General features: G+C 48.4%; 1 protein-coding gene across 1 annotated transcript in view; it reads left to right on the top strand.

The window, feature by feature from the left end:
- The first annotated feature begins 17,503 nt into the window (after window positions 1-17,503).
- The window catches only part of HIVEP1 (HIVEP zinc finger 1), a 121,280-nt gene continuing 117,951 nt past the window's right edge, over window positions 17,504-20,832 (top strand). The window contains 2 exon segments of the mRNA XM_068396493.1: window positions 17,504-17,544; window positions 20,164-20,310. Coding sequence (XP_068252594.1) covers window positions 20,271-20,310 — 40 coding nt within the window. The 5' untranslated portion in view covers window positions 17,504-17,544; window positions 20,164-20,270.

The raw sequence follows: 20,832 nt of genomic DNA, 5'->3' as shown, positions 1-20,832 counted from the left end.
ATATCAGACAGGCAGATAACTGGTACTCAGTACAGGTTTTATAGTAATGTATTAGAAGGACAGAAATAGTGCTGGATATTTTTATAGTGGTGTAAGTATCAGGTCTCTGACCCCAAGGTCTGGCCTGCCATCCCCTGAGGACCAGAGCTCAAACTCTGTATCTCAAGTTGTAAGCAAGCAAGAGAATTTTATTTGTGCAGCTGACATGCTGAGGTACTTAAGGTGTCCGAGATGAGGTTAAGATGTCTGTGTGGACAGAACCAACAACGGCTCCCACTCAGGCCTGGAGTGAAAGGGACAAAACCAGACTGCTTCTGTAGTTCCTGCTGCAGGCTTTTCTTGACTGTTAATTACCAAAATCTTCAGAGCCCCCTTCTTTCCATCATTGGTAACCCATCCACAGCAGCCAAGAAGTTTGGAGAGAAGCAAAGTTGTGGAAGAGGAGACTGGGAGCCAGGTTTTAAGGGATGACTGAGATAGATGAAGCTAAGAGGAAGATGACAAGTTTGATAAGGAGATGGAGGCTAACAGAAAAGGAGGACAAGAATGAGAATTAGGAGAGGGGAGTCAGAACTGGTTCACCAATGTGAGACTGACTGGAAAATCAGTTTGGCTGTGGGCACAGGGGAAAGGAGTTAGGATGAGACAAAGCAGAAGACTGGAGCTCGATGAAGGGTCTACAGAGGGACCCTCGTGGGCTGAGAGCCTTTTTAGGAGGAGAGTTTTGGGGTAGAGCTGGGACTGTCTGGGCAAGGAGGGAGAGGGCAGAGGATTCATATGGGGCAGGGAGACAGTAGAGTAAGGGGATGCTGGTGAAGAAGAAGGACTGAAGAGAGGAAGAGAGTCAGGGAGGGGAAAGTGTAGTTGGGCATGGAGCCTGGGATGGGGATTCGTAGCCCAAAGGAGGGAGGAAGGAAAGGAGGGAGGAAGGAAAGGAGGAAGGAAGGGATTCGACTGGCAAAGAGAAACGGATAGGGCTGAGGAGCGCACCGACAGAGCAGAATCAAAACAGGAACATCGTAGTGGGGTGGGACAAAGTCAATCAAGCTTGGGAAGGAAAAGCAGAACATATGCCTCTTGTAGCACGTATTTCTTTGGTTCATCCTTTCTGGTGTCAGCAAATAGCACTGAAACCCACTGGCAAGGAGAGAGAGAGAGAGAGAGAGTGTCACACACGCACATATGCACATACACACACACATGCACATGTACATGCACACAGAGAGAGATCCTGTCAGATAGACAGGGCAATGGCCAAACCCTGGTGGAAGTTGTCCTTTAGCTCATGTGGCAGATGTCTTCAAAGCCATTATGCAGGTTCCTGTGTACTGGGGTACTGAGAGACAACAAAAGCACATTTCTAGGTTTTCAACATGCTTTTATACACCTAGGAAATAACAGTCATGTCATTTTGTTTTTTCTTTTATATTTAAAAAAAAATCAAGTTCTTAGTCATTGGGCAATACTGGAATTAAGGTTGCTCATGCAGCAAAATCCTCTCAGGCACGAGACTTGCACCTTTACTTGGATGATCATACATACCTTTTCCCTCAGGAAGACTCTTTGCTGAAGGTGCAGGATTGATCTGCTCTGGGCTGGGTCCAAGGTTTACAGGGTCCCCTGCTTTGTTCGATATAGAAATTGGCAAATGTGTATCGCCTGAGACAAAGGACTGAGGAAGGAGATTGTCAGAGCTGTATCTTGCCCTGGAAAAATAAAAATCTGTCCTTGGTTCTGCTCTAATTCCTATACGATGTTAATCAAGTTTTGACAGCTTGACAGCTTATTTAAGAAAGTGTGTTTCTTACATTCAATATTCCAAATTTCAGGTGCTGATGCTTATACTTGCAACAGAAGTCAATGTAAGTATTTCCCCGATCAAGTAAAGTGCTGTATAATGCTAAAGCTTCTGAAAAAATCAAACTGGGCATTTAAAATTAATGAACAAATGGGCATTTGTGATACTACAGTGGTGGGCGTTACAGATATCAGTAATTCTGTCTCCACCACAGGGTTTGAATGGCACCATTACTAAGGCTTTGGTACCATGCCTTGAGCAATATGATGAAAAAGAAATATTGAACAGGAGCTCATTAACGGTGCAATCAGACACGAAGTTCTGGCTGCAGCAGATCCTGCCTCATGGGTTGCTGACCCCTCAGATATGCTGTCAGAATAGCACATCTCGCTGTTCCTCAGTTTTGCTAAAATGATCCGGCTTAGCCAGGGCACTGTTTTGCCTGACCTTTAAAAGCAAAAACACCCCCTCCCCTGCCCCAAAAACCAGACCATTTGACAGAGTTTGAGTTAGGAAATGACTACAGATGGAGCTGTGCTGGCAGATCAGAAAGTATGATTATATCCCTGGCAGAGCAGGGGTGATGAGTAGCTGGTGGTAGGGCCAGGGCAGTAGACTCTTACTTGGGATGAGCTGTGATCAAACCATGTCTGACCCTGCTCCGCTGGAGTCCCACCCTCAGCAACACGCAGTGCACAGGGTGGCCTTCACCCAGAGCAAAGGAGCATGATGTTGGTCTCTGATACTCACTGTACAGGACTAAACTAATGCTGCATGGGTAACCTTTCTTGTGGTGTTTCCTAACTACTGAGCAGTGAACTTACAGCTCAGTGTGTTCTGAGCACATTTTTGTGTTTAAGTACACACGGAAATACATGTTACATAAAATATGTGTATCATGCATATGTATGACTTTCCACAGAAAACTACATTTTTGCTACCTTCTCTTTGCCATGCACTAGGAAATACTCAAGGGGCAGATGAATCAGTCCTATGGCACAGCCAAAATCACAATGACTCTATCAAGTGGACCTCACAGGGAACATTTAAATCCCATAGGTATTTTAGAGACACTTAGTAACTTCTGGTGCTTCTTAAATATTAACAGCTGCTCTGGACTGTTGGATGAATGATAGTTTGGAAAGCTTTCTGTGCAGATCCATGACATAACTGTGTCTCAGCTGAAGAGGAATGCTTCCTTTAATCAAATCATTGTGTTACATGTCTGATTCACCACAGAGGAGCTACGTAGTGTGTCCCAAGTCTCTGCAGCAGATACAAAGCATAATTTGAGGCGGGGAGGGGAGCGTGGGGAAGTGGAAAAGGGAAATGTGTTGGTTTTAAGCCATGTTCATACTCTGAATCTTAGGCCAGCAGTGGACAAAAACAGTTTCCTAACTTAAATTGGAGTCTGAAAGCTTCTTTGATTTGTGCCAACTGCTGGTGGCCCCAAGAACAGTTTGAAAGGAGAAGCAAATAGGCTGAGTGCAGCAACCAAGCACTGACTGGCAGTGGGGATGTCCTAGTCTTAATCCTTATGCCATCCTCAGAGAAGATATAAGGATATATAAGGTGCTCTGCTAACTTCGTGACAGCGAGTTAGGCAACTTCCCCAGGGCGAAGCCGGATGGTTTTCAGGACATTTTGGGTTGTCTCTGTTATTCCAAAAGGCTGCAGTGCAGATACGTGGGCTGAGCTGGGAAACCTGCCCCTCTGCTGTGGTGTTCCTTGAGTGTTATTCATGTATAAAATGCTTCTGTTTTGACTGAGAAGGATTTACCAACTGAAAGGAGGTTTAACATTGGCAGCACTATAATTTCCACCAACTGGTATGGCTTTTCTGCACTGAAAGAAGGAATTAAAGGTAATTACAGCTCAAGATCCATTTTATGGAAGTTTAAAAGACAACAAGAGGTGCAACACTACAGTGACACAGGTGTTGTGTGCAGGACCTGAAATGCCTTACAAGACCAAGAGGGTCTGGGACACTTTAGCAGCACCTAAACCTTCCCTGAGGGAACTAATTTTGCCTGTTGGGAGAAAAAGAATCTATTCTCCTTTGAAAGAGAAAAACTGAGTTTAAAAATGGAAACGGTCTCCTGATAAACAGTACCATAAAGCTGGAGGAATCTTCCTGTGACATGCTGGATGTGATAACCTGGAATAAATGTCAGTTGGTTGAAAGGGCTATCCACATGGTAACCATTCATGCTATGTACAAGTGGTGCGATTGATTTTTGTAATCCCAGACAAAAGTAGACACTTCTGAAGCATTGTCAGCCTGTGAAAAGCTTCCAAAGACCAAACCTGCTGCTGAAAAGCCAACGGGGTGGCCACCTTCCAGCTTGGCATCTGCTGCTAATGTTCCATCTACCTAAAATTGCCATTATAACATAGTTAGAAAAGGCGTTTTTCATTTCCTGCTCTGCACTGATGTGTAGAGTTACTGTGTGCTGTAAGCAGCTAAGTGCTGGTTTTCACTTCAGAAACAGATGCCTTTTATTGAAGGCTAGATCCTGGCAGCCCCTCCATAACTACGGAGGTGGGAAAGGGTGCAAGAAGCTGCCTGGACACAAACGTACGGTGCTCTTTCCATCAAGCTTGGTTTTCTTTTTCCACTCTCCTCAGCTTTAGTTTCTCAGATGTGAGGTTTCTCTCCTGATATGACCAGGATCATGCAGTGCAAAGAGGAGCACTTGCTGCATCGCTCCAGCACGTGAGAGCACTCCTGGATGTGCTTAGCTGCAGTACCTGCCCAGACCTTCTTCCCACGTGAAATTGTTGGTGTAAGAGCTATGGGCTGCTCTGTAGTTTCTAAAATATTTCAAACCTCCTCCATTAGGACATGCTGTGCAGCCTCCAGTCTCTACAGATCAGAGCATGATGGCCAGTCATGGTGGCCAGAGTTCAGTATGAATCCAATTTGTTTTCTCTGAAGCTGTTTGAGAAAATGAAATTGCCCTTGTCCTCTCCCTGGGTAATGCCCTCCTGCCAGTGGTCATGAGTCACTCTTGAATAACTCTTCCATATAGATGGTTTTGAAGTTCTGTTGATTCATCTGTGCAATCTGGGATGGTTTGCTGCACGCTGGCTCTACATCTGCGTTTTCCAGAACAACCCAGAGGGAACTGCCCTGTGCGAGTGCTTGTGGTGTCCCACAGCACTCACATGCAATACTATGCATTAGTCCTTTTCGTCACCCCCATCTCTCTTTTCAAAGCTTAATGCAGCTTTCGCAGCATTCTTGCTTTTCAGGTTTTAGTTGAGTCAGGTCATAAGCACGTGTTTACTTTGCGACTATCTCTGCTGGTTGAAGATATTGCTGCCCCAAGGTGTTGGTTATTGTTCCTGTGCCAGAGGTCACCATTCCCACCGATCTGCCAGCAGGTGGAAATATGTTTACATACACCATTTGCTTCTTTACGGAATTGACTCAGTTAATTTAAATCGCTAAAGAAGGCAGTCTGAACTAGCCCACATGCAGTGGAGCAGCTTAAGGAGTGTCCACGCAACCCCTTCTGCTGGCAAAGCAGGAGCTGTAAACTCCGTGTGGGACACTAATGCACTCAATCACAGCTGAAAAAGTAGAGTGAGTAGAAGACATTTATCCACAGCCTTGAAATCCGGCTGACTTCAACCTGGACCATTGGAGGTGATGCTTGGGCAAGAATGAGATTTTAAATATTAAAAAATTCCAACATAAACTAAATTAAAGTCTAATTACACAAATTTGCAATGAAGAGGGAAGAATAAATGTAGTATCTGCACTCTATTAAAGGATTTGCATTTGTATGGGAACGTTTGCAAAATTAAATGTTTTAAAAATTGTTTCAGATGACTTGGCCAGGAATAATTATGGCATAAAAACAGACCGTAAATACAGAGAAAACCAAATTAAGCTGGGACATGAGGTAAAGGAAGTTACTCATAAGAATAATTGTTTTATATTTAATACACTTTTTTTTCAGCAGCCCTGAAATGTCTTATTGCAGGATAATCAGAATATAATGTTGTCCCAGGAAACCTAACAGTTGCAAGCCTGATCCTGTGTGTGTGTGTGCGTGTCTGCCTGTACACTGCTGGTAACAACCCAACCAATGGCAAGGGCAAGTCCTGGGAATGGAAATTTTTCTCAAAATTCAGGCTATTTCAGGATTTGGTGTGGAGTCCAGCCTGGTGTCAGACACTCACTAGTGAGATCAGAGAGAAGGCAAACAGCATGTGAATTAATTTTTCAGTTGATTTTTAAGTTAGGAAGGGCTACAGGTGCCACTGAAGACCACAAACAATAGGGAGCAGCTTGGAAAGGTTACCGTTGTGGGATGGAAAGATCAAAGGGAGAATCAATTTGGGGAAAATAGTCTAAAAAGTGAACAGAACAGGTAGTAGTGGGAGTAGAAAGCAGTAATGCAAATAAAAAGAAAGGATGCAGGAAGGATGTAGGAAGTACAGAAGAATTCTTTCCAGATTTATAATGATTTGTAGCCAGGCAAACTAAAAAGCCCTTCAAGAGATTTTAAAGTAGCCTGGATATAAATCTGAATACAGGCCATACTATTTGCAGCTTGGAGTTTTTGTTTAAAAGTACTTGGAATCCCTTTATTGCAGCTGTGGCTTTCTTTAACTTTTTAATCTTTTCCTTGCTGTGTGGCATCAGATACATTTTTAGAGTTAAGGTCTATTCCAAGCCTTGGAGGATCTAAAATCATAAACCAGATGCTTGGAAATGATGAAATGGGGCTTAAGAAATAGAATATTAACATGCTGGCATATACACATTATATATACAGACACTTTGATGTACATGAATGTGTTACATACACACAAGTATGTTTTGCAATTTCTTTTGCTCTTTCTTTCCATCAGGGCTTTGACCACACTAACAGTCCTTAACATACCTGACCAGCCTCACCTGGGACCTCCACCCACCCACCTTAAAAGGGCCCAGAAACCCTTTTAAGTTCAGCTGGGGACCATCAGCTCCTCTTTGAGCTATTTGGAGACATGTTGGTCTCCAGTTCACCCTGGCTATATCTGGCTATGGAGTCCTTTTCTCTAGAACTCAATGTGTGGACTGGTTTCCTAGCCTGAACCTGGCTTTGTCTTGTCACCATCTCTCTACCTGGACATCACTGGAACTGAGCTGTTAACTGGTTTCCTGGCTTGATCTTGGACCTGCCCTATCTCCATGCTTTTGCTTTATGGTCTGGACCTGGTCACCATCTCTGGGCTTGTCCTGCTTGATTCACTTGGGGCTGTGGGGCAGGCTGTGGGGTCACCTCAGCTCCTGACTTGCCATCCCTTGGAGAAAAGATCTGCTTTTGCTGCTCTCTGACATTCTCTTCAAGTATGTATGCGAGCTACTGTGGCCATTGCTACCAAAATGACACAAGATTGTGAATTCTGTCTGCTCTGCAGAAGCACTCTAACTGAAGTCACCTTTTTGCCTATTGAAGAACAAGCTGTCTCTAACTGGCTCCTCTTCCCCTGGAGCCAGGAAAGTAGCAACAGAAGGCAGAGGTAAGGAACAGAAATTTCTGGCAACATTGCTATATTATCTCCAACACAGGAGAAAATCTAGATAACGCTTTTATTTTCAGATGTGAAGATCTGTGGTTCAGATTTGGCTAGAGAACTTTGCTCACAAATAAAGATAATCCTGTATTCGATGTTTCACCTCACTGGCTTGAGCCTGCAAAGAATTGCTTGTCTAGGTAAGAAATGTGCACTGATGTGGCTCATGTGAGTGTTTCCAGAGCTTGGTGTTTAGGTCGTACTTGCTATTTCTTGTCAGTCAGACCAACACACTTGCATTTTTACAGATCAAGAGAACTGGGACTCTGCAGTTGATGGTATTTCTGCAGTAGACTTCTAGAATCAGCTTTTGCTTGCTTTTGGTCACTGTATCCAGTCAACTACACAATATCAAGGAATGCCTTTGGTCTCAGTAGTAACAGGACTGGGAGCAGGTCCCAAATTTGAAAATAAGGAGCAGCCACACTTGCACCTCCCTGTCCTCCTGTTGGGAGCTGCTTAAGAGGTATGCACCACAAGATCAGCCAAGGGGGAGGATGATAGAGGAGTGAAGGAAGCTTCAGTCCTTCCTCTCCTAACCTGCAGCTTCTCAAAAGCTGCATCCAGATTGGGGAAAATAAGGTGGAACACATAATGTCCCCTCATGCAACCCAGGTAGGGAAAAGGTGCTTTGAAGTTGGGAGAGAAGCAGTGTGGACAACAACCCGATAAAGAGGCAAAACGCACAACAGCAAGATGAGCCCTGGGAATGAGTAGGGAATGAAGGAGTAATTAAAAAAAGTGTACAAGTGGAAAGGATATTTAAAAAAAAAAAAAGTTATAGGCAGCTTGCAGGAAAACGGGGAGACGCAAAGGTGGGTACCGTGAGTTTGGCCTCCATAAACCAGACTGAAATTACCATGCTTACTTCATTCTACAGTCCATAGCAGTGGAGCGAAGCGTTTCTGCATCTCTTGGTTTGTGTGATTAAAATGTTCTTGGCATCAGCTTTGGTTTTAATGTGATTGGCTTTTAAACATAATTAGAAGGGTTTTTACAGCTTTGTGTATTTCTAGTTAAGAGACAACGAAAGTAAGGCACAGCTGTGTTTTTTACCGGAGGAGGATCTCTAAAGCATTACACCAGAATGGCACTGCAGTCTTGATAACAAGATCATGCATGGAGGAGCATTGCAGGACTGGCTCTGGATTTTTTCTCCACAGAAAGCACAACCTATGGTTTGTTAGCCCCGTTGAACTCAGTGCCTTGTTGTGCAAGCTGTTTGCAGGCTCAGCTACACAGAATGGAGCCTTAGATGGGGGGAGGAGGGGTTTGGTTATGTTTCAGTTCTCTGTGAACTCTCTTGATTCAGTAACATTCACTTTCTTTTTCCGTTTGAAGTTCACTGCTGAGGCTACAGTAAGATCATCAGGCAGTCTAGCCATGAGTGGCCCCACTAAGCCAAGGGGATAACTCACGTGCTCAGATGATGCCTGTAAAACTTGATGCAAGCAGCCCTTAAGCATAGGCTCTGGCTTTCTGAGAGTGCACTAGTGGGACTTAACAGACATGCAAATGCTTTCCTGAAGACAGGCACAGGAAAAAGTACTCCACAAGGGAAATACCTCTCCAGAGAGGGATCCACAGCTGTGCTATGTACTCTTCCCCCTCTCTGCACTCTGGTGCCTGAAGCCTTTGAGGAGCTGAGCTGCTCTTTGCAAGCTCCTCTCCTATCTGTGCACAGCATCTGCCTCACGTGACTGGGTCTCTATCTTGGCAGGCCTGGCCTCCGTGCTGGATTTCTTCTGGTCAAGTATTGACCTGGGCTTTTGTCACCCCTGACAAACTCAGAATTTTTAAGAAGTGAGTGCATGCCATGTTTGGGGTTTTACAGGCTGACCAGCCACTCCTCCCATAGGATTTCTATAGCAATAATATAGTTTATGTATCTCAGAGGAACTATGCCAATTTAAGCTAGTGGAGGATCTGATGTCTTAACTTTTGCTTTTCCTTGTGTTGCCGTGAGCATATCTGCAAGCTTAATTGTGCATCAGTGTCAGATTCTCCTCTCCACAAGTGTATGCACATTCAATTCATCAGTATGGCTGTTCCACAGTTTGATCAAAATAAGGTATGTCATATTTTTGTAACACAGAAAAGTCCTTAACACTTGCTGTAAAGACAGGGCTGGGGAATGATTCATCTCTGAAGGAAATAGTGTGCTTTTTCTGTTGTACCACTTCTTAAGCCAACAGACAAGCAGCTTTGAGGCCTGCTGTTGCACCCTAGAGCATGTTTTGATGTTGCCTTTCAAGACATTACATTGTTTAAATAGAAGATACAGTCAGTTGTGAAATGTTTTATCCCTTCTTGGTGAAAAGGGCCTTCAACTGGGATGTGACAAGCCCATGGTGCGACTTTCTGGAAGTGGTGCAACGTGCAGCTGGACCTGAAGAAGCCTGAGCAGAGACTGCCAAGCCAGCCTGGAGCAACAGCCTGGCCAGGTGGGAAACAGGGCTGGATGTCAGCTTTCCAGGCTGCCTAGCCAGCCTTTGGCCAATCTGTGAAAAACCAAACCCACAATATGTTTCTCCTTACTGCAGTGAGAAGCCAGCCTTGAACCAGGTCTCTTATTTATATCGCCATTGCTTTCCTATGCCTAGTTTTCCTCTGTCTTGTATGCTACATGGGTAATTGTTTATTGATGTGTGAAAACAGGTATAGGATGCAGTCATGCTGCTGTGACAGGATTTTGGAAAATGAGATCTGTGGCTTTTACAGTGTTGGCCTTGTGAAATTTTGGGACAGCTGCAAGACTGCAAGTGCTGTGTTTTCAACTTGCATTTGTTTGCTAACGTGTGTTTTGAAAAATTTCTATGCTCCTCAGCGCTGGAGCCTGACACTTGTTAGCCTCAGTTTAAAAAGATTTAACAAAATCACTGTCCACAGCTGGAGGAAAAGATTTTTCAGGAGACCCCACAAATGGAGAAATTACGTAGCAGGATTATTAACAGAAAGGCACCAAGATCATTCAGAACAATACTATACATTTAGTTATTGTTGTAGCCATTTTGATTTAAGGAGGACTGAACACCTTTAAATCATGATAGAAATAGCACAGCTTACAGAAGGTGCTACATGCCTGGCTTGTGATGCACCACCGCAAATACTCTGTATGTTATTTGAATGCCATTTCATAGTCACCGGAGCAAGGTTAAAGGAACTCGAAGCTTTGTTGTCAACCTGTGCCTAATGATCTGCAATATGCCTGGCAAAGTAAACATCCCAGTAATCAAAGAAACTTTACCTTGTTTGAGATTTTCCAATAGAATGGGGATTCTTTCCCCTTTGTGTATTTCTTATATTCGCATCTGTACTGGGAAGGAGGCAAGGGAAAAGGTTTCCAGAGAAAAAGAAAGGAAATAAGCAAAACATAATTAACCCTGCAACCTTTGAGCAGCTAAGCTAACTTAATGTGCTCAGAATGTGATATTTAAAAGACCTCTCCCATACATGTCTGTGGCAAACATAATACTAGAGTGCCATTGAATGGCAAAAACACTTGGGAAAGAAGGCACGGGATGAAATGTTTTTTAATCATTCCAATATGCTAAAATGTTTATGGTAGAATCTAAAGAAAAAGCATACCACTGAAAGCATCTTGGCAAAGTGCGCTTGTGTTAAGTGCATATGTGTCTTCTGCTTCTTTAACAGATAAAATAAAAGGCTTAGCAAAAAAGTGCTGGCAAACCACACCATATTTAAATGAACAGTTCAGAACCTAGAGCTACTGATAAAGAGAGATCAGAGTGAACTGGTGAGCTGAGGTGAAGGGGAGACGCAGTGGAAAATACAAGCAACATCATGAAAAAGTTCAGAGGTGGCAAGAAGCTTGTCTAGCTCAGTTAGGAGTAAAAATACATGGGTGCAAGGGAGTAAAAGGGTTGTAAAAGTAGAGAGTCTGATGACCTACAGAGAAACAGTTCTTTCTGAAAAGACAAGCAATTTTCAGTGGAAAGCCAAAAGCTCTGGGACTTGCTTTTCATGGCTACATCTATCCTAACTTCAGAGCACCAGCCCAAGCTCAAACTTGCCTTGTGTTTGGACACAAGACTGTGCTCAGGGCCTTGGGTGATCTCCATTGAGGGGAGGGGGAAGGGAGTCTGAGCTGGCTCAGCCCTTTAATGTAACCCCAACGGTATCATATCCTGCACTGCAGATGAGCCTTTGCCTTCTCCCAAATCCTCCGACCCAGATCTCATAATTCTGTGTGGCAATTATCTCCCTCCCAGAAGGGCTTAACTTCACATCCCACAAAACCATTGCTAGACGTGTGGTGTGCTGAGTACAAGGCATTCAACACATGGCGGTGGTCCAGCCTGCTCCTCGTCCTGCTCAGCGCCGGTCAGCAACAGCATGGGCACAACATACGCCAGCTCCTGGGGCTGCCTTTTGGAGAAAAAGGCAGGACTTGTTTAACCAGTCTGGTTTTAATTTGTCTTTTTTTTTTTTTTTTTTTTTTTTTTTATCCCTCCCCTTAGATGTTGGCATGCCATCATGGAGGGTTTGGCTGGGCAGGGAGTGCGGCCAGCCTGCAAAGTGCTGAGGATGAGTCTCTCGCTCTTGGCCTCGCTGCACTTCTCTGCAGAGAGGACGCTTCACGTGGTGTGGGCACAGCACTAGTCTCACCCGAGCTTGAAGTAGCAAAGGAGACCTCAAAGACACTCTGCTAGAAAGCAGCCTCCTCAGTGGGTGCTTCACTCTGTGATCCATCTCTTGTCCTGTGACCAGACTCGTGAGGCCTCGTGTGCTGGGAGGAGAGAAGGCTGAGGTCAGGCTGCGGTGGTGGTTTAGGCACGGTGAGGGTTGCTTCCCCTGCCTGGAGGAGCTGTTGCTGTTAAAGCTCTCTGGTGATTACCCCGGGAGAGCAGCACAGCAGTTGGGGCCCTTCCAAGGAAGGGAAAGGACAAACAGTCCCCTAACAGATTTTTTTAGCATAGTGTCTTAAACACAGGTATTCTTGGCTGAGACACTCATATTTTATTTATTTAGATATATTCATATATTATGATATCGTTAAGATGAACACGGTGTAAATAACTAGGTATGGCATCAGTGATCATGAAGTTCATTGAAATGTCTGCTTAATAATACCTGGAAAAAAGGTGAAGCTCCGTCAGTGAATTGTGCCCTATACCACTTGATTAACCTGAAGCTGGACAGAATTGCATCTTTCCTTGGCTGCAGGGGTCCACGCCAGTGACCACCACACAGCTGCAGTGTGTGTGTATATATATATATATATATTTATATATAAAAAGTAAGGTTGGGCCAAAAGTCTTTGATAGAACACTTTTCCATTACACGATGCCAGTTTGACCAAATCGAAAGGAACCGATTCAACTTAGGGGACAACATAAAACCAACCCCCTTTTCAGACCTCCTGTGAGGGCAGATACAGGACGCTGCCACGCAAAATGTCTCAACCAGGACCAGCTCCTTGCTTAGAGCAGCAGGCTGCAGGGAGCGGGGCACGGCCAGGTCCTTGCTGTCGTCTTCACATGCCTCCAGGAAAGCGTCTGGCTGTTGCTGACAAGGGAGAGCTGTGAGTATCTGGGGTGACAGCTACTGCTGGAGAAAAGTGAAAAATGACCTCCCCTCGCAGCAGCGGCTGCTGCCCTATCTCTCCAGCCCTGCTGCAGGAGCAGCAAGCCCTGGAAAAGCGCTGAGCACTGGCTTGTACCAGGTAAGCCAAGATCCTCTGGCTTTCATCTGAATGTGCTGAATGAGGAGCCTCGGAGCACAAGCTAATAGACAGCAGTTCTTTTAGGGAAACTTTTATTTTAATTCAATACATACTTATGGAATTTCCCTTCTCTGAGAATATCTCAACTTCTATAGAGAAATAGCGCTCAGTCTTGTTCTTCCTTTTCAGAACTTCAGAAGTTCCCTCAAAAATTCCCTGAAGCCTTAATAATAAAGATTCTCAGTTGTGTGTCAGGTTGTAATGTACAATATAAAATTTTCACATTTGATGCTCAGCACAGTTAAATTTACCACAGTGCTTCACATTCAATATGTACCAAGAATTCTAGCAAAATCACATGCTGTTCAACTAGAGGTTTATCATGGGGTGCTGAACAATGAATTATTTAAAAGTACCTAATGCATCGTGGTTTCTTGAGAGCCTGACGTGTGTATGTGTATATATTTATACATAAAATACCTGTGAGCCATTACAGCATACCAGCTTCTGAGCGTAGGGGTTTCAAGCGTAAATCTAGCGGATGTTTAAAAATAGGTTCTCCACTCCTGAAAATGCAGTGGAGTTTTAGAAAGAAAAAAGCCTTAATAATCTTCCCTGTTCAGATATACACACAGTCATTTAAAGGGAATCTGTATCCTGTAGGGCTTATTTTAGGTGAGATTTTTTTAAGTGTCTAACTTCTGCCATGAAGGATTTTTTTTTTTCAACATGCATATTGATGTGGCATTTTAGATCTCGCTGAAAACTTTTAAAGAATTTCCCTCGTTTGCCTGTTTGAGAAGATTACTATGTGCCTCCTACTAGCAATCATCCACAGCACTTTTCCCAAAGTACTTTACTGAGTGGGTATGCGCTTCCTTCTTGCTGATGGAAAAACAGAATAAAAGATGAAGTGGTCTGCCCAGGATAAACAGCCTGGTATCGCCATCTCTTCCAAGCCTTCCCAAGGCTGCCCTCAGGACTGTATTTTCTACTTGCCGGAGCAGGTAGGGGAGCCTGCTGGAGCAACACCGAGCTGGGCTGGAGGCGGCTCTTTGGCCCCCGCCTCTGCTTGTTTGAGGTGAGCAGGCTGAGGAGCGTCACAAGCTCACAGCTGCCTCTTCGGCCGCTTTTTCAGATGGCCGTGGGAATAACCTCATGAGGCTGGACTTTCAGTTCTGTGTTTTTTTGTCCTCTGACCCAAACTGACCTCGAGATGACTGGTTTTATGTGCAAGGGTGGATCAGCTGGCACCATCTGACGTGCCCCATGCCTCCCTGGGGACCTGTCTCATCTTTGACACCTCATTGAGTCATTCTTCTAAAGACACTTGTGCTTGTTTGCAGAGAAAGGGCACCCACCTTATTCCTGCGCACATACATGTGCTGAGAAGGCTGGATTTTCATGCTGCTGGGTGGGCTGCAGTTTGACTTCTTTTAGTAGAACAGTGTCCTGCTGGCTCCAGGGGGTTTGCTGTCGTCCTTCATTTCAACCTGCACATTGGAGCACCTACCTTGAAACTATTCAGGTCCTTGCAAACCTTCAGCAGCAGCTGTGGTGGGTCCTTTTTTCTGAGGCACCTTGTGAGGAAGGGCCAGCATCTGATCCTTACTCCCTGATTACTCTGGTGACAACAACCTGAAGCTTTCGGACAATGAGCAGCAGAAGAAGGAGCCAGATGCCATGTATCACAAAGGCCAGCAGGACAGACTTTCAGGGACAGCTGAACAGAACAAGTAGAGGTACAGACCTAGTTTCAGAGGTTGCTTGATCTCGGGTTTGTGGCTGGTCAGGCTTGGTATGCTAATTTAAGCTTATGGCACCTGCAGGATCATATTCCTGTTGGTGTGTTTAGACTAATGGTGATTCCATTCTTCAGCAAGTCAGAGCCCTGAGTCTAAAAAACAGAGGGGGAAGAGAAGCACAGTGTCTAACAAAAACCCCATCACTTTTGTGTCTAACTAGAGAAGTAGTAGAATACAATGTTTCTCCTTGAAGATATTCTTTGAGGGTCTGATTTTTCATAAATCTCTAATTCTGTGGTGAATCCCATCTCTCACCCTGACTGCCAGGTTGCAGGCTAGCTAGGCAGTGTGAAGGCAGGTTGTCCACTTACTTTTGCCTTCTGTGTAGTGAATACTTCTGTTGCTTCTGGGCAGGAGGCAGAACAGGTTACCCACAGCAGAGAACCTGCCACCACTGTAAGCCATAAATGTTTTCAAGGTATAATTTAAGTGAACTCAGGAGGAAAAACAGTCCAGAGAGAGTGCCTGTGGCCAAAAGCTCAGACAGAAGTGGTCTCACGTCTGTATACAGCTCTGCAATGAGTTACTCAGCATCTTCCTGCCTTGGTTTCTCCCCTGTGAAAGGGGGATGAAAATACTCATCTGTTTTATGAAAATCCCGTGTGATTAAACGCAGTTTGAAAGAAGACCCTATGAAAAACTTGAAGACGCTGGAAATGGTGGTCATGTTCTGTTAAGGCAGGCCCTGGTCTTACAAGAGAAGGATGTGGCATGGCCAGAGTGCTCCCAGCTGAGAACCAGGGCTGCCAGGGGAGCACGAGCACGGGAGGAGGAGGCACAGTGAGGTGATGCAAGAAATATTTAATTGGGTTTATTTGCTAAAGCCATCACGTGCTGGCTCTGAGCGCAAAATCCGATGGAAAACCCAAGCGGCAAGGAAAAGTTGCCAACGCCTCTTTGTCTACGAGTTTGGATAAAAATAATTTAAATACAAACGCATCCCCCCTCCTCAGCGCCGCAATCCCAGCTCGGGCCCTCTCCCCTTCACGGCGTTTCCCGGCGGCGGCCGTGCCTCCCTGCCCCGCGGCGGGGGGGCAAGCCCTTCTCCGGGCAGGGTGACCCCGCACGGAGCACAGGCCCGGGCCGTGCACACACACACGCACCGCTGATGCAGGAAAGCGGTGGCCGCGGCACAGCCCCCCGCCCCTCACCGGCAAACCCCCGCGGCCCGGGCCAAAAAAGGGGCGCCGCGGCGAAGAGCACGACGCGCCTCCTCCTCGTATTTCCTCCCCCGCCCACTTCCAGCGGCGGAGGGGCTCGCTGCCGCCGGCTGCCGCCCGGGATGATGAAAAGTTAGCGGCGGCAGGATGCGCGGCGCGGCGGTGAGTTTCCCCAGCGGCGCCGGGGCGCGGCGGGACGGGAGGGCGGGCGGGCGGCGGGGGCGCGGGGAAGCCCGGGCGGGCGGGAGGGCGGCGGGGAGGAACCTCCGGGATCTCCGCGTCAGCCCCGGCTCTCTGCGTCCGTATGTGTGTGTGCGTGCGCGTCCGGCCGTGCCGGTGCCCCGGGGTCCGGGCCGCGGCAGGGGGGAGCGCGAGGCGCACAGGCGCGGCGCCCCGAGCGGCGGGGCGGGGGGGGGCGCGGCGATAACTTTGGCCCTCGGGGCAGGCGCTGCTTCGTGCCTTGCCCGGGCGCGGCGGGGGGCGCGACCCCCTGAGGAGACCCCCGGGCCGCGGTGGAGAGGGGCCCCCTCCCCGAGGCGCCGCACAGCCTCGGCCTCGGCGCGGGGGGCGGCCCGGGACGCCAGCGGGGGTGGGGGTCCCGGCCGTGCGGCGGTGGTGGCGGGGGGAAGCCGGCCCCGCGGCGCGTCTGTTGTGCCTCGCGCTGCACCGCCGTCCCTCCCCCACCGGGCCGCGAGGAAACCCCCTCGGTGACCCCTCCCCCGACCCCTCCCCCCCGCCCGCCCCGGCCCGGCCTGGGGAAGGGGGCGGGGCCGGGAGACCCGGTGACGTCACTGCTCCGGCCCCGCTTCCTGCAATAGAAAGTGAGAGAAGGTAAAACACCCCCCGCCCCTCCCCCCCGCGGCCCGCGCCACCGCCTCGCGCCCCTCCCCCCGCCAGTGACCGGGGCGCCGGGGGGGGAGGGGCGGGCGGGGGCGGGGCGGGGGAGCGCGCGTCTCTCCCCGAGGGGAGCCCGGCGGATGCGCCCAGCCCGCCCGTGCCTGCCGGCCCTCCCCCCGCCGGGCCCGCCCCGCCCCTCCCGCTGTCAGGGGAGGCTCCCTCCCCCCCCCGCATTGTGTGTGTCCCCCCCCTTCACCGCCCCGCAGCCGGGAGGGAGGGGGGGTTCGGGGTCAGTCTGCACCCGTGTGAGACATGGGCGCCCGGAGGAGGGGTCTGCGGCGGGGGGCGGGCGCGGCCGGCCGGCACGGCGGCGGGGGGCTGCGGGGGGGGGGGCCGTGCCGGGGGGCGGCGCCTTGGCCGGCCCGGGGGGACGGTGCATGGAGGAGGGGTGGGTGTCGGTGCCGGGCTGTGTGTGTGTGTGTGTCTGTGTGCGCGGCCGGGCGCGGCGGCGGCGGCGCTGGGTCATGTTTGTGTTTGAGGTTGTCAAGTGAAGGAGGCTCCCGGCCCCCCCTCACCCCCCCCACTCCCCTCCCGCCGCCGCCGCCGCCGCTGCCGCCGTCGCGCAGGGGTCGCCGCGTTCCCCGCCGCCGCCATCAGCCGCCGCCGCGCCGGCCCCTCCGCCAGGTTTGCAGCGGGCCCTGCGGGGGGGGCGGGAGGGGGGGCTCAGGAGGCGCCGTGCAGAGCGGGGCGGGGGGGGGGGGGTGCGGGACAGGCGCTCCCCGCCGCGACCGGCGCCCCCCTCTGCGCGGAGCTGCGGCAGCCACAACACAATGTGTCCTCCGCCGGCGGTGGCGGCGGCGGCGGGGGGGCGGGCGGGGAGGGGGAGGACCGCAGGCCCCGCTCCCCCCCCCCCCCCCCACCGCCGGGACGCCGCGGCCCCTCCGGGACGCGCGGGGACTCCGCGCCCCGGCTGCGCCCGCCCGCTCCCCGGGGCTGCCGGCGGCACCCCCAGCCCCGGGCGGGTTTGTCTGTGTGCTCCCCCCCCTGCTTTGCCGCCAGGGTTGGGGCGGGGGGGCACCGCGGAGCCCCGGCCCGACCCCTCCCGCCCCCTGGCCCCGCCGCCGCCGCCGCCGTCCCCGCTGGGTGCCGGGCTGCGGCCGCCCCCTCCCGCACCGCCCCCCCCCCCCGCATGTGTGCAGCGCTTTGTTCGGTGCGGCGTTGCAGAGGGGTTTTCCCAGGCTCCTCCCTCTTTATTCATTCATGGTTTTTTTCCCCTCTCTCCGTTCCCCTTCCCTTTGCAAACCCTGCAAGCGCATATCGACGGCTCTCCGGGCCCCGGGGCTGGCTCCCTCCCCGCCCCTGCTCCCTCATCTGCGGTTTTTTTTTGGGGGGGGGGAATGTGACCGCTGCGTTTGCAAAGGCCCGTTCCTCCTTCTCCCTTTTTTTGTTCAGATGAAGGAGGGAATGACTTTTCGCGTGGGTCCTGCGCGGTGTTTGCGCCGTGGCTTTCGCACGGCCATCCCTCTCCCCCCACCCTCGAAAGAAGGGGTCCTGCTGGTGAGGGGGGAATCGGGTGGTTTTACAGCGTCAGTAAGATGTCATTGTGCTGCAGGGGGGCATCGGGAGGTGCTTGTGATTTACGGGTGCCCGGGGGGATTTCAAACTCCTGCCTCACATAACTTGCCTAAAGAAGTGACGGTGTTTATTATGATCCTTAAAAACCTCAGCCCAGCAGCACCCAGAGTAAAGGGGGACTTGGGGTTCGGGGGTTGCTTGTTGCTTCAAGCAATCCAGCCACTTCTCTGCATTTCCAGTTTGCGTCCGAGACCAGGAAAATGGACCTGTTAGCATAAGCTTTTATTTAATTTCTAAATCTTTCTGTTACCCTCGCAGATAAAGCGGTATGAGTGAACAACTTGACAGGCTGTGTGCTCTGTTTTGGATTTTTCCTTGCTTTTCCTTTAACGTGCAGTAATACCCTAGTGAAGAACCATTAGAGTAACATTTTCCAGCCTGCCTTTGTGTCAGTTGCAGTCAGTTTCTTCTCCTGTTTGGGGCCTTTTATGCAGTAAGAGACAAAAGAAACATTAAAAATTAATGATTATATTCCTCAACAGTCTGTAGACTGAAGGGGTGGTTGCAAGTAGTCTATTTTAACTGGGTTTGAATTCCATTTTTGCAAAAACATGGTTGTCTTAAAAAAAAACCCAAACTCTCTAAATTAATACTTAAATGCTAAAAATTCTATGTACTTCCTCCTTCAAGTAGCTATCCTTAATCAACTTGTCCATATTAGGGGCATTCTGAAGTTTATATAGATTTTTAAAATTTCTTCTTAGTGTTTACTAAAAAAAAAAAAAAATCTGTTAACATGAGGTAGTATGCTATTAAAAAAAAGTGAAAATTGGTTAATTTTTTATTTTGTTCATCTGGAAGAGTGAAATTATGCCAGTCATTTTCTTTTTTAAGTTCTTGTGCGTGAATAGTTTGACATAGTTCTGTGGGAGATTTCACATCCTGTAGGATTTCAGAAACTAAACAAAACGCTCCTCAAACTGGAAGCAAATCATAAGAATATCTGAAAAGTAAGAAAGTTTTGTTAGTCTTGAAAAAGATGTCGGTTTGGGGATGCAAATGTAGGTTTGTGCCAGTTCAGCAGCTAATCGGTGTGTTAGGCTATTAAAAGAATTCCCTGGTCCGTGGGGTTTACCTGGGCTGCTGCAGCCACGAAGGACCATGCCAGGGCAGAAACTTGCTGTGCAGCAGCTTGCAGGTGGGTCAAGAGCCAGTGTGATTCTCTGCTGTACACTGATATTTAGGCAGAAATATCCCACGGGGAGTTCTTCCAGGCTTTCACGCTCTGTGTAAGGAACCTTGGAGGTAGCTGCTGTTACAAATAGGGTGGATTATTGCTGATGCAGTGTGTGTTTGCCCTCCCCTCTGCTCTCCCCCCACCCCGAAATGAAGATCTGTATCTTAAAGTCTGATGTCAAATTTTGTTTAGTTTTCTGGATTTATTTGCCTGGGACACGAGTTATTGGAAGACGTTTTCTGGCTAGAAAACAGCTGACAAATGTGGAAAAGTGTCTTAGTTTTCTCATGCTTCCTGAGTAATCCCAAAAGGAGTTTCACCCTCATGTAGTTTTATTAAGATATTGGAACATTTCATTCTGTAAAAGGATAGGTACAGAAATATTTCTTGCTCATCGCTAATTTCCATAGCTGTTTGAGGATGAAAGGGAGCAGATAGGTATCTCTGTTCTGATGCATACATATCATAACTTTTCTTTCTCTTTTTTTTAGCATACGGATTAACTGACCCCTTTGACAAGTTTATGGAGCTGCCATCTCTCTGCTTGCTGTACTTTGCATTTCTGAGAGGATCAAGTGGTGTATGAGATTAGAGGAAAATGCCTCGGACAAAGCAGATACATCCCAGAAATCTGAGAGGTATGTAGTTATCAGCTGAGAAAGAAAAGCTGTTGGGAAACTTGGTTGCAGTTTCAATTACGAGGTTTGTATTTAAGAAGTCTATTTTGATCCAAAAATAGTTTACAAGCAAGTTTTGGGAGTCGTCTGTGAGACAGGTCTAGTTTTGAGAGAAATAAGCAGAATCTGTTCTTATTCCTGCAGTCTGTGTGCTTGACAGCGTTCTTGATATCCTCCAGCTTACAGCAATAACCATGAACTTTGAAAATGCAAAGGAGGACGTAGTTTCCTTACCAGAGTATTTACAGTTGAAATACACAGGGAGGTGGGAGATGCGTGTAACGTGGAAGCAGCGTGAGATCTGACAGCTGGTAGTTGTTTTTCTTAATAGTAATGAGTCTGGCTTGCTTTTGAGGGGACCAAACTCTCTTCCCGTGCATGCCTTCTCGCTATTTATCATCTGTCACCCACGCTGCCTCGGGCATTGCTATGTTTGACCTTGGTCTTCTCGCTGCCCTGCCTTCGCACAGCCAAATGGCAGCT

This window comes from Nyctibius grandis, chromosome 3, assembly GCF_013368605.1.
Source record: "Nyctibius grandis isolate bNycGra1 chromosome 3, bNycGra1.pri, whole genome shotgun sequence".
Lineage (NCBI taxonomy): Eukaryota > Metazoa > Chordata > Aves > Nyctibiiformes > Nyctibiidae > Nyctibius > Nyctibius grandis.
The sequence above is the reverse complement of the archived record's forward strand: the minus strand, read 5'-3'. Positions and strand labels throughout refer to the sequence as shown.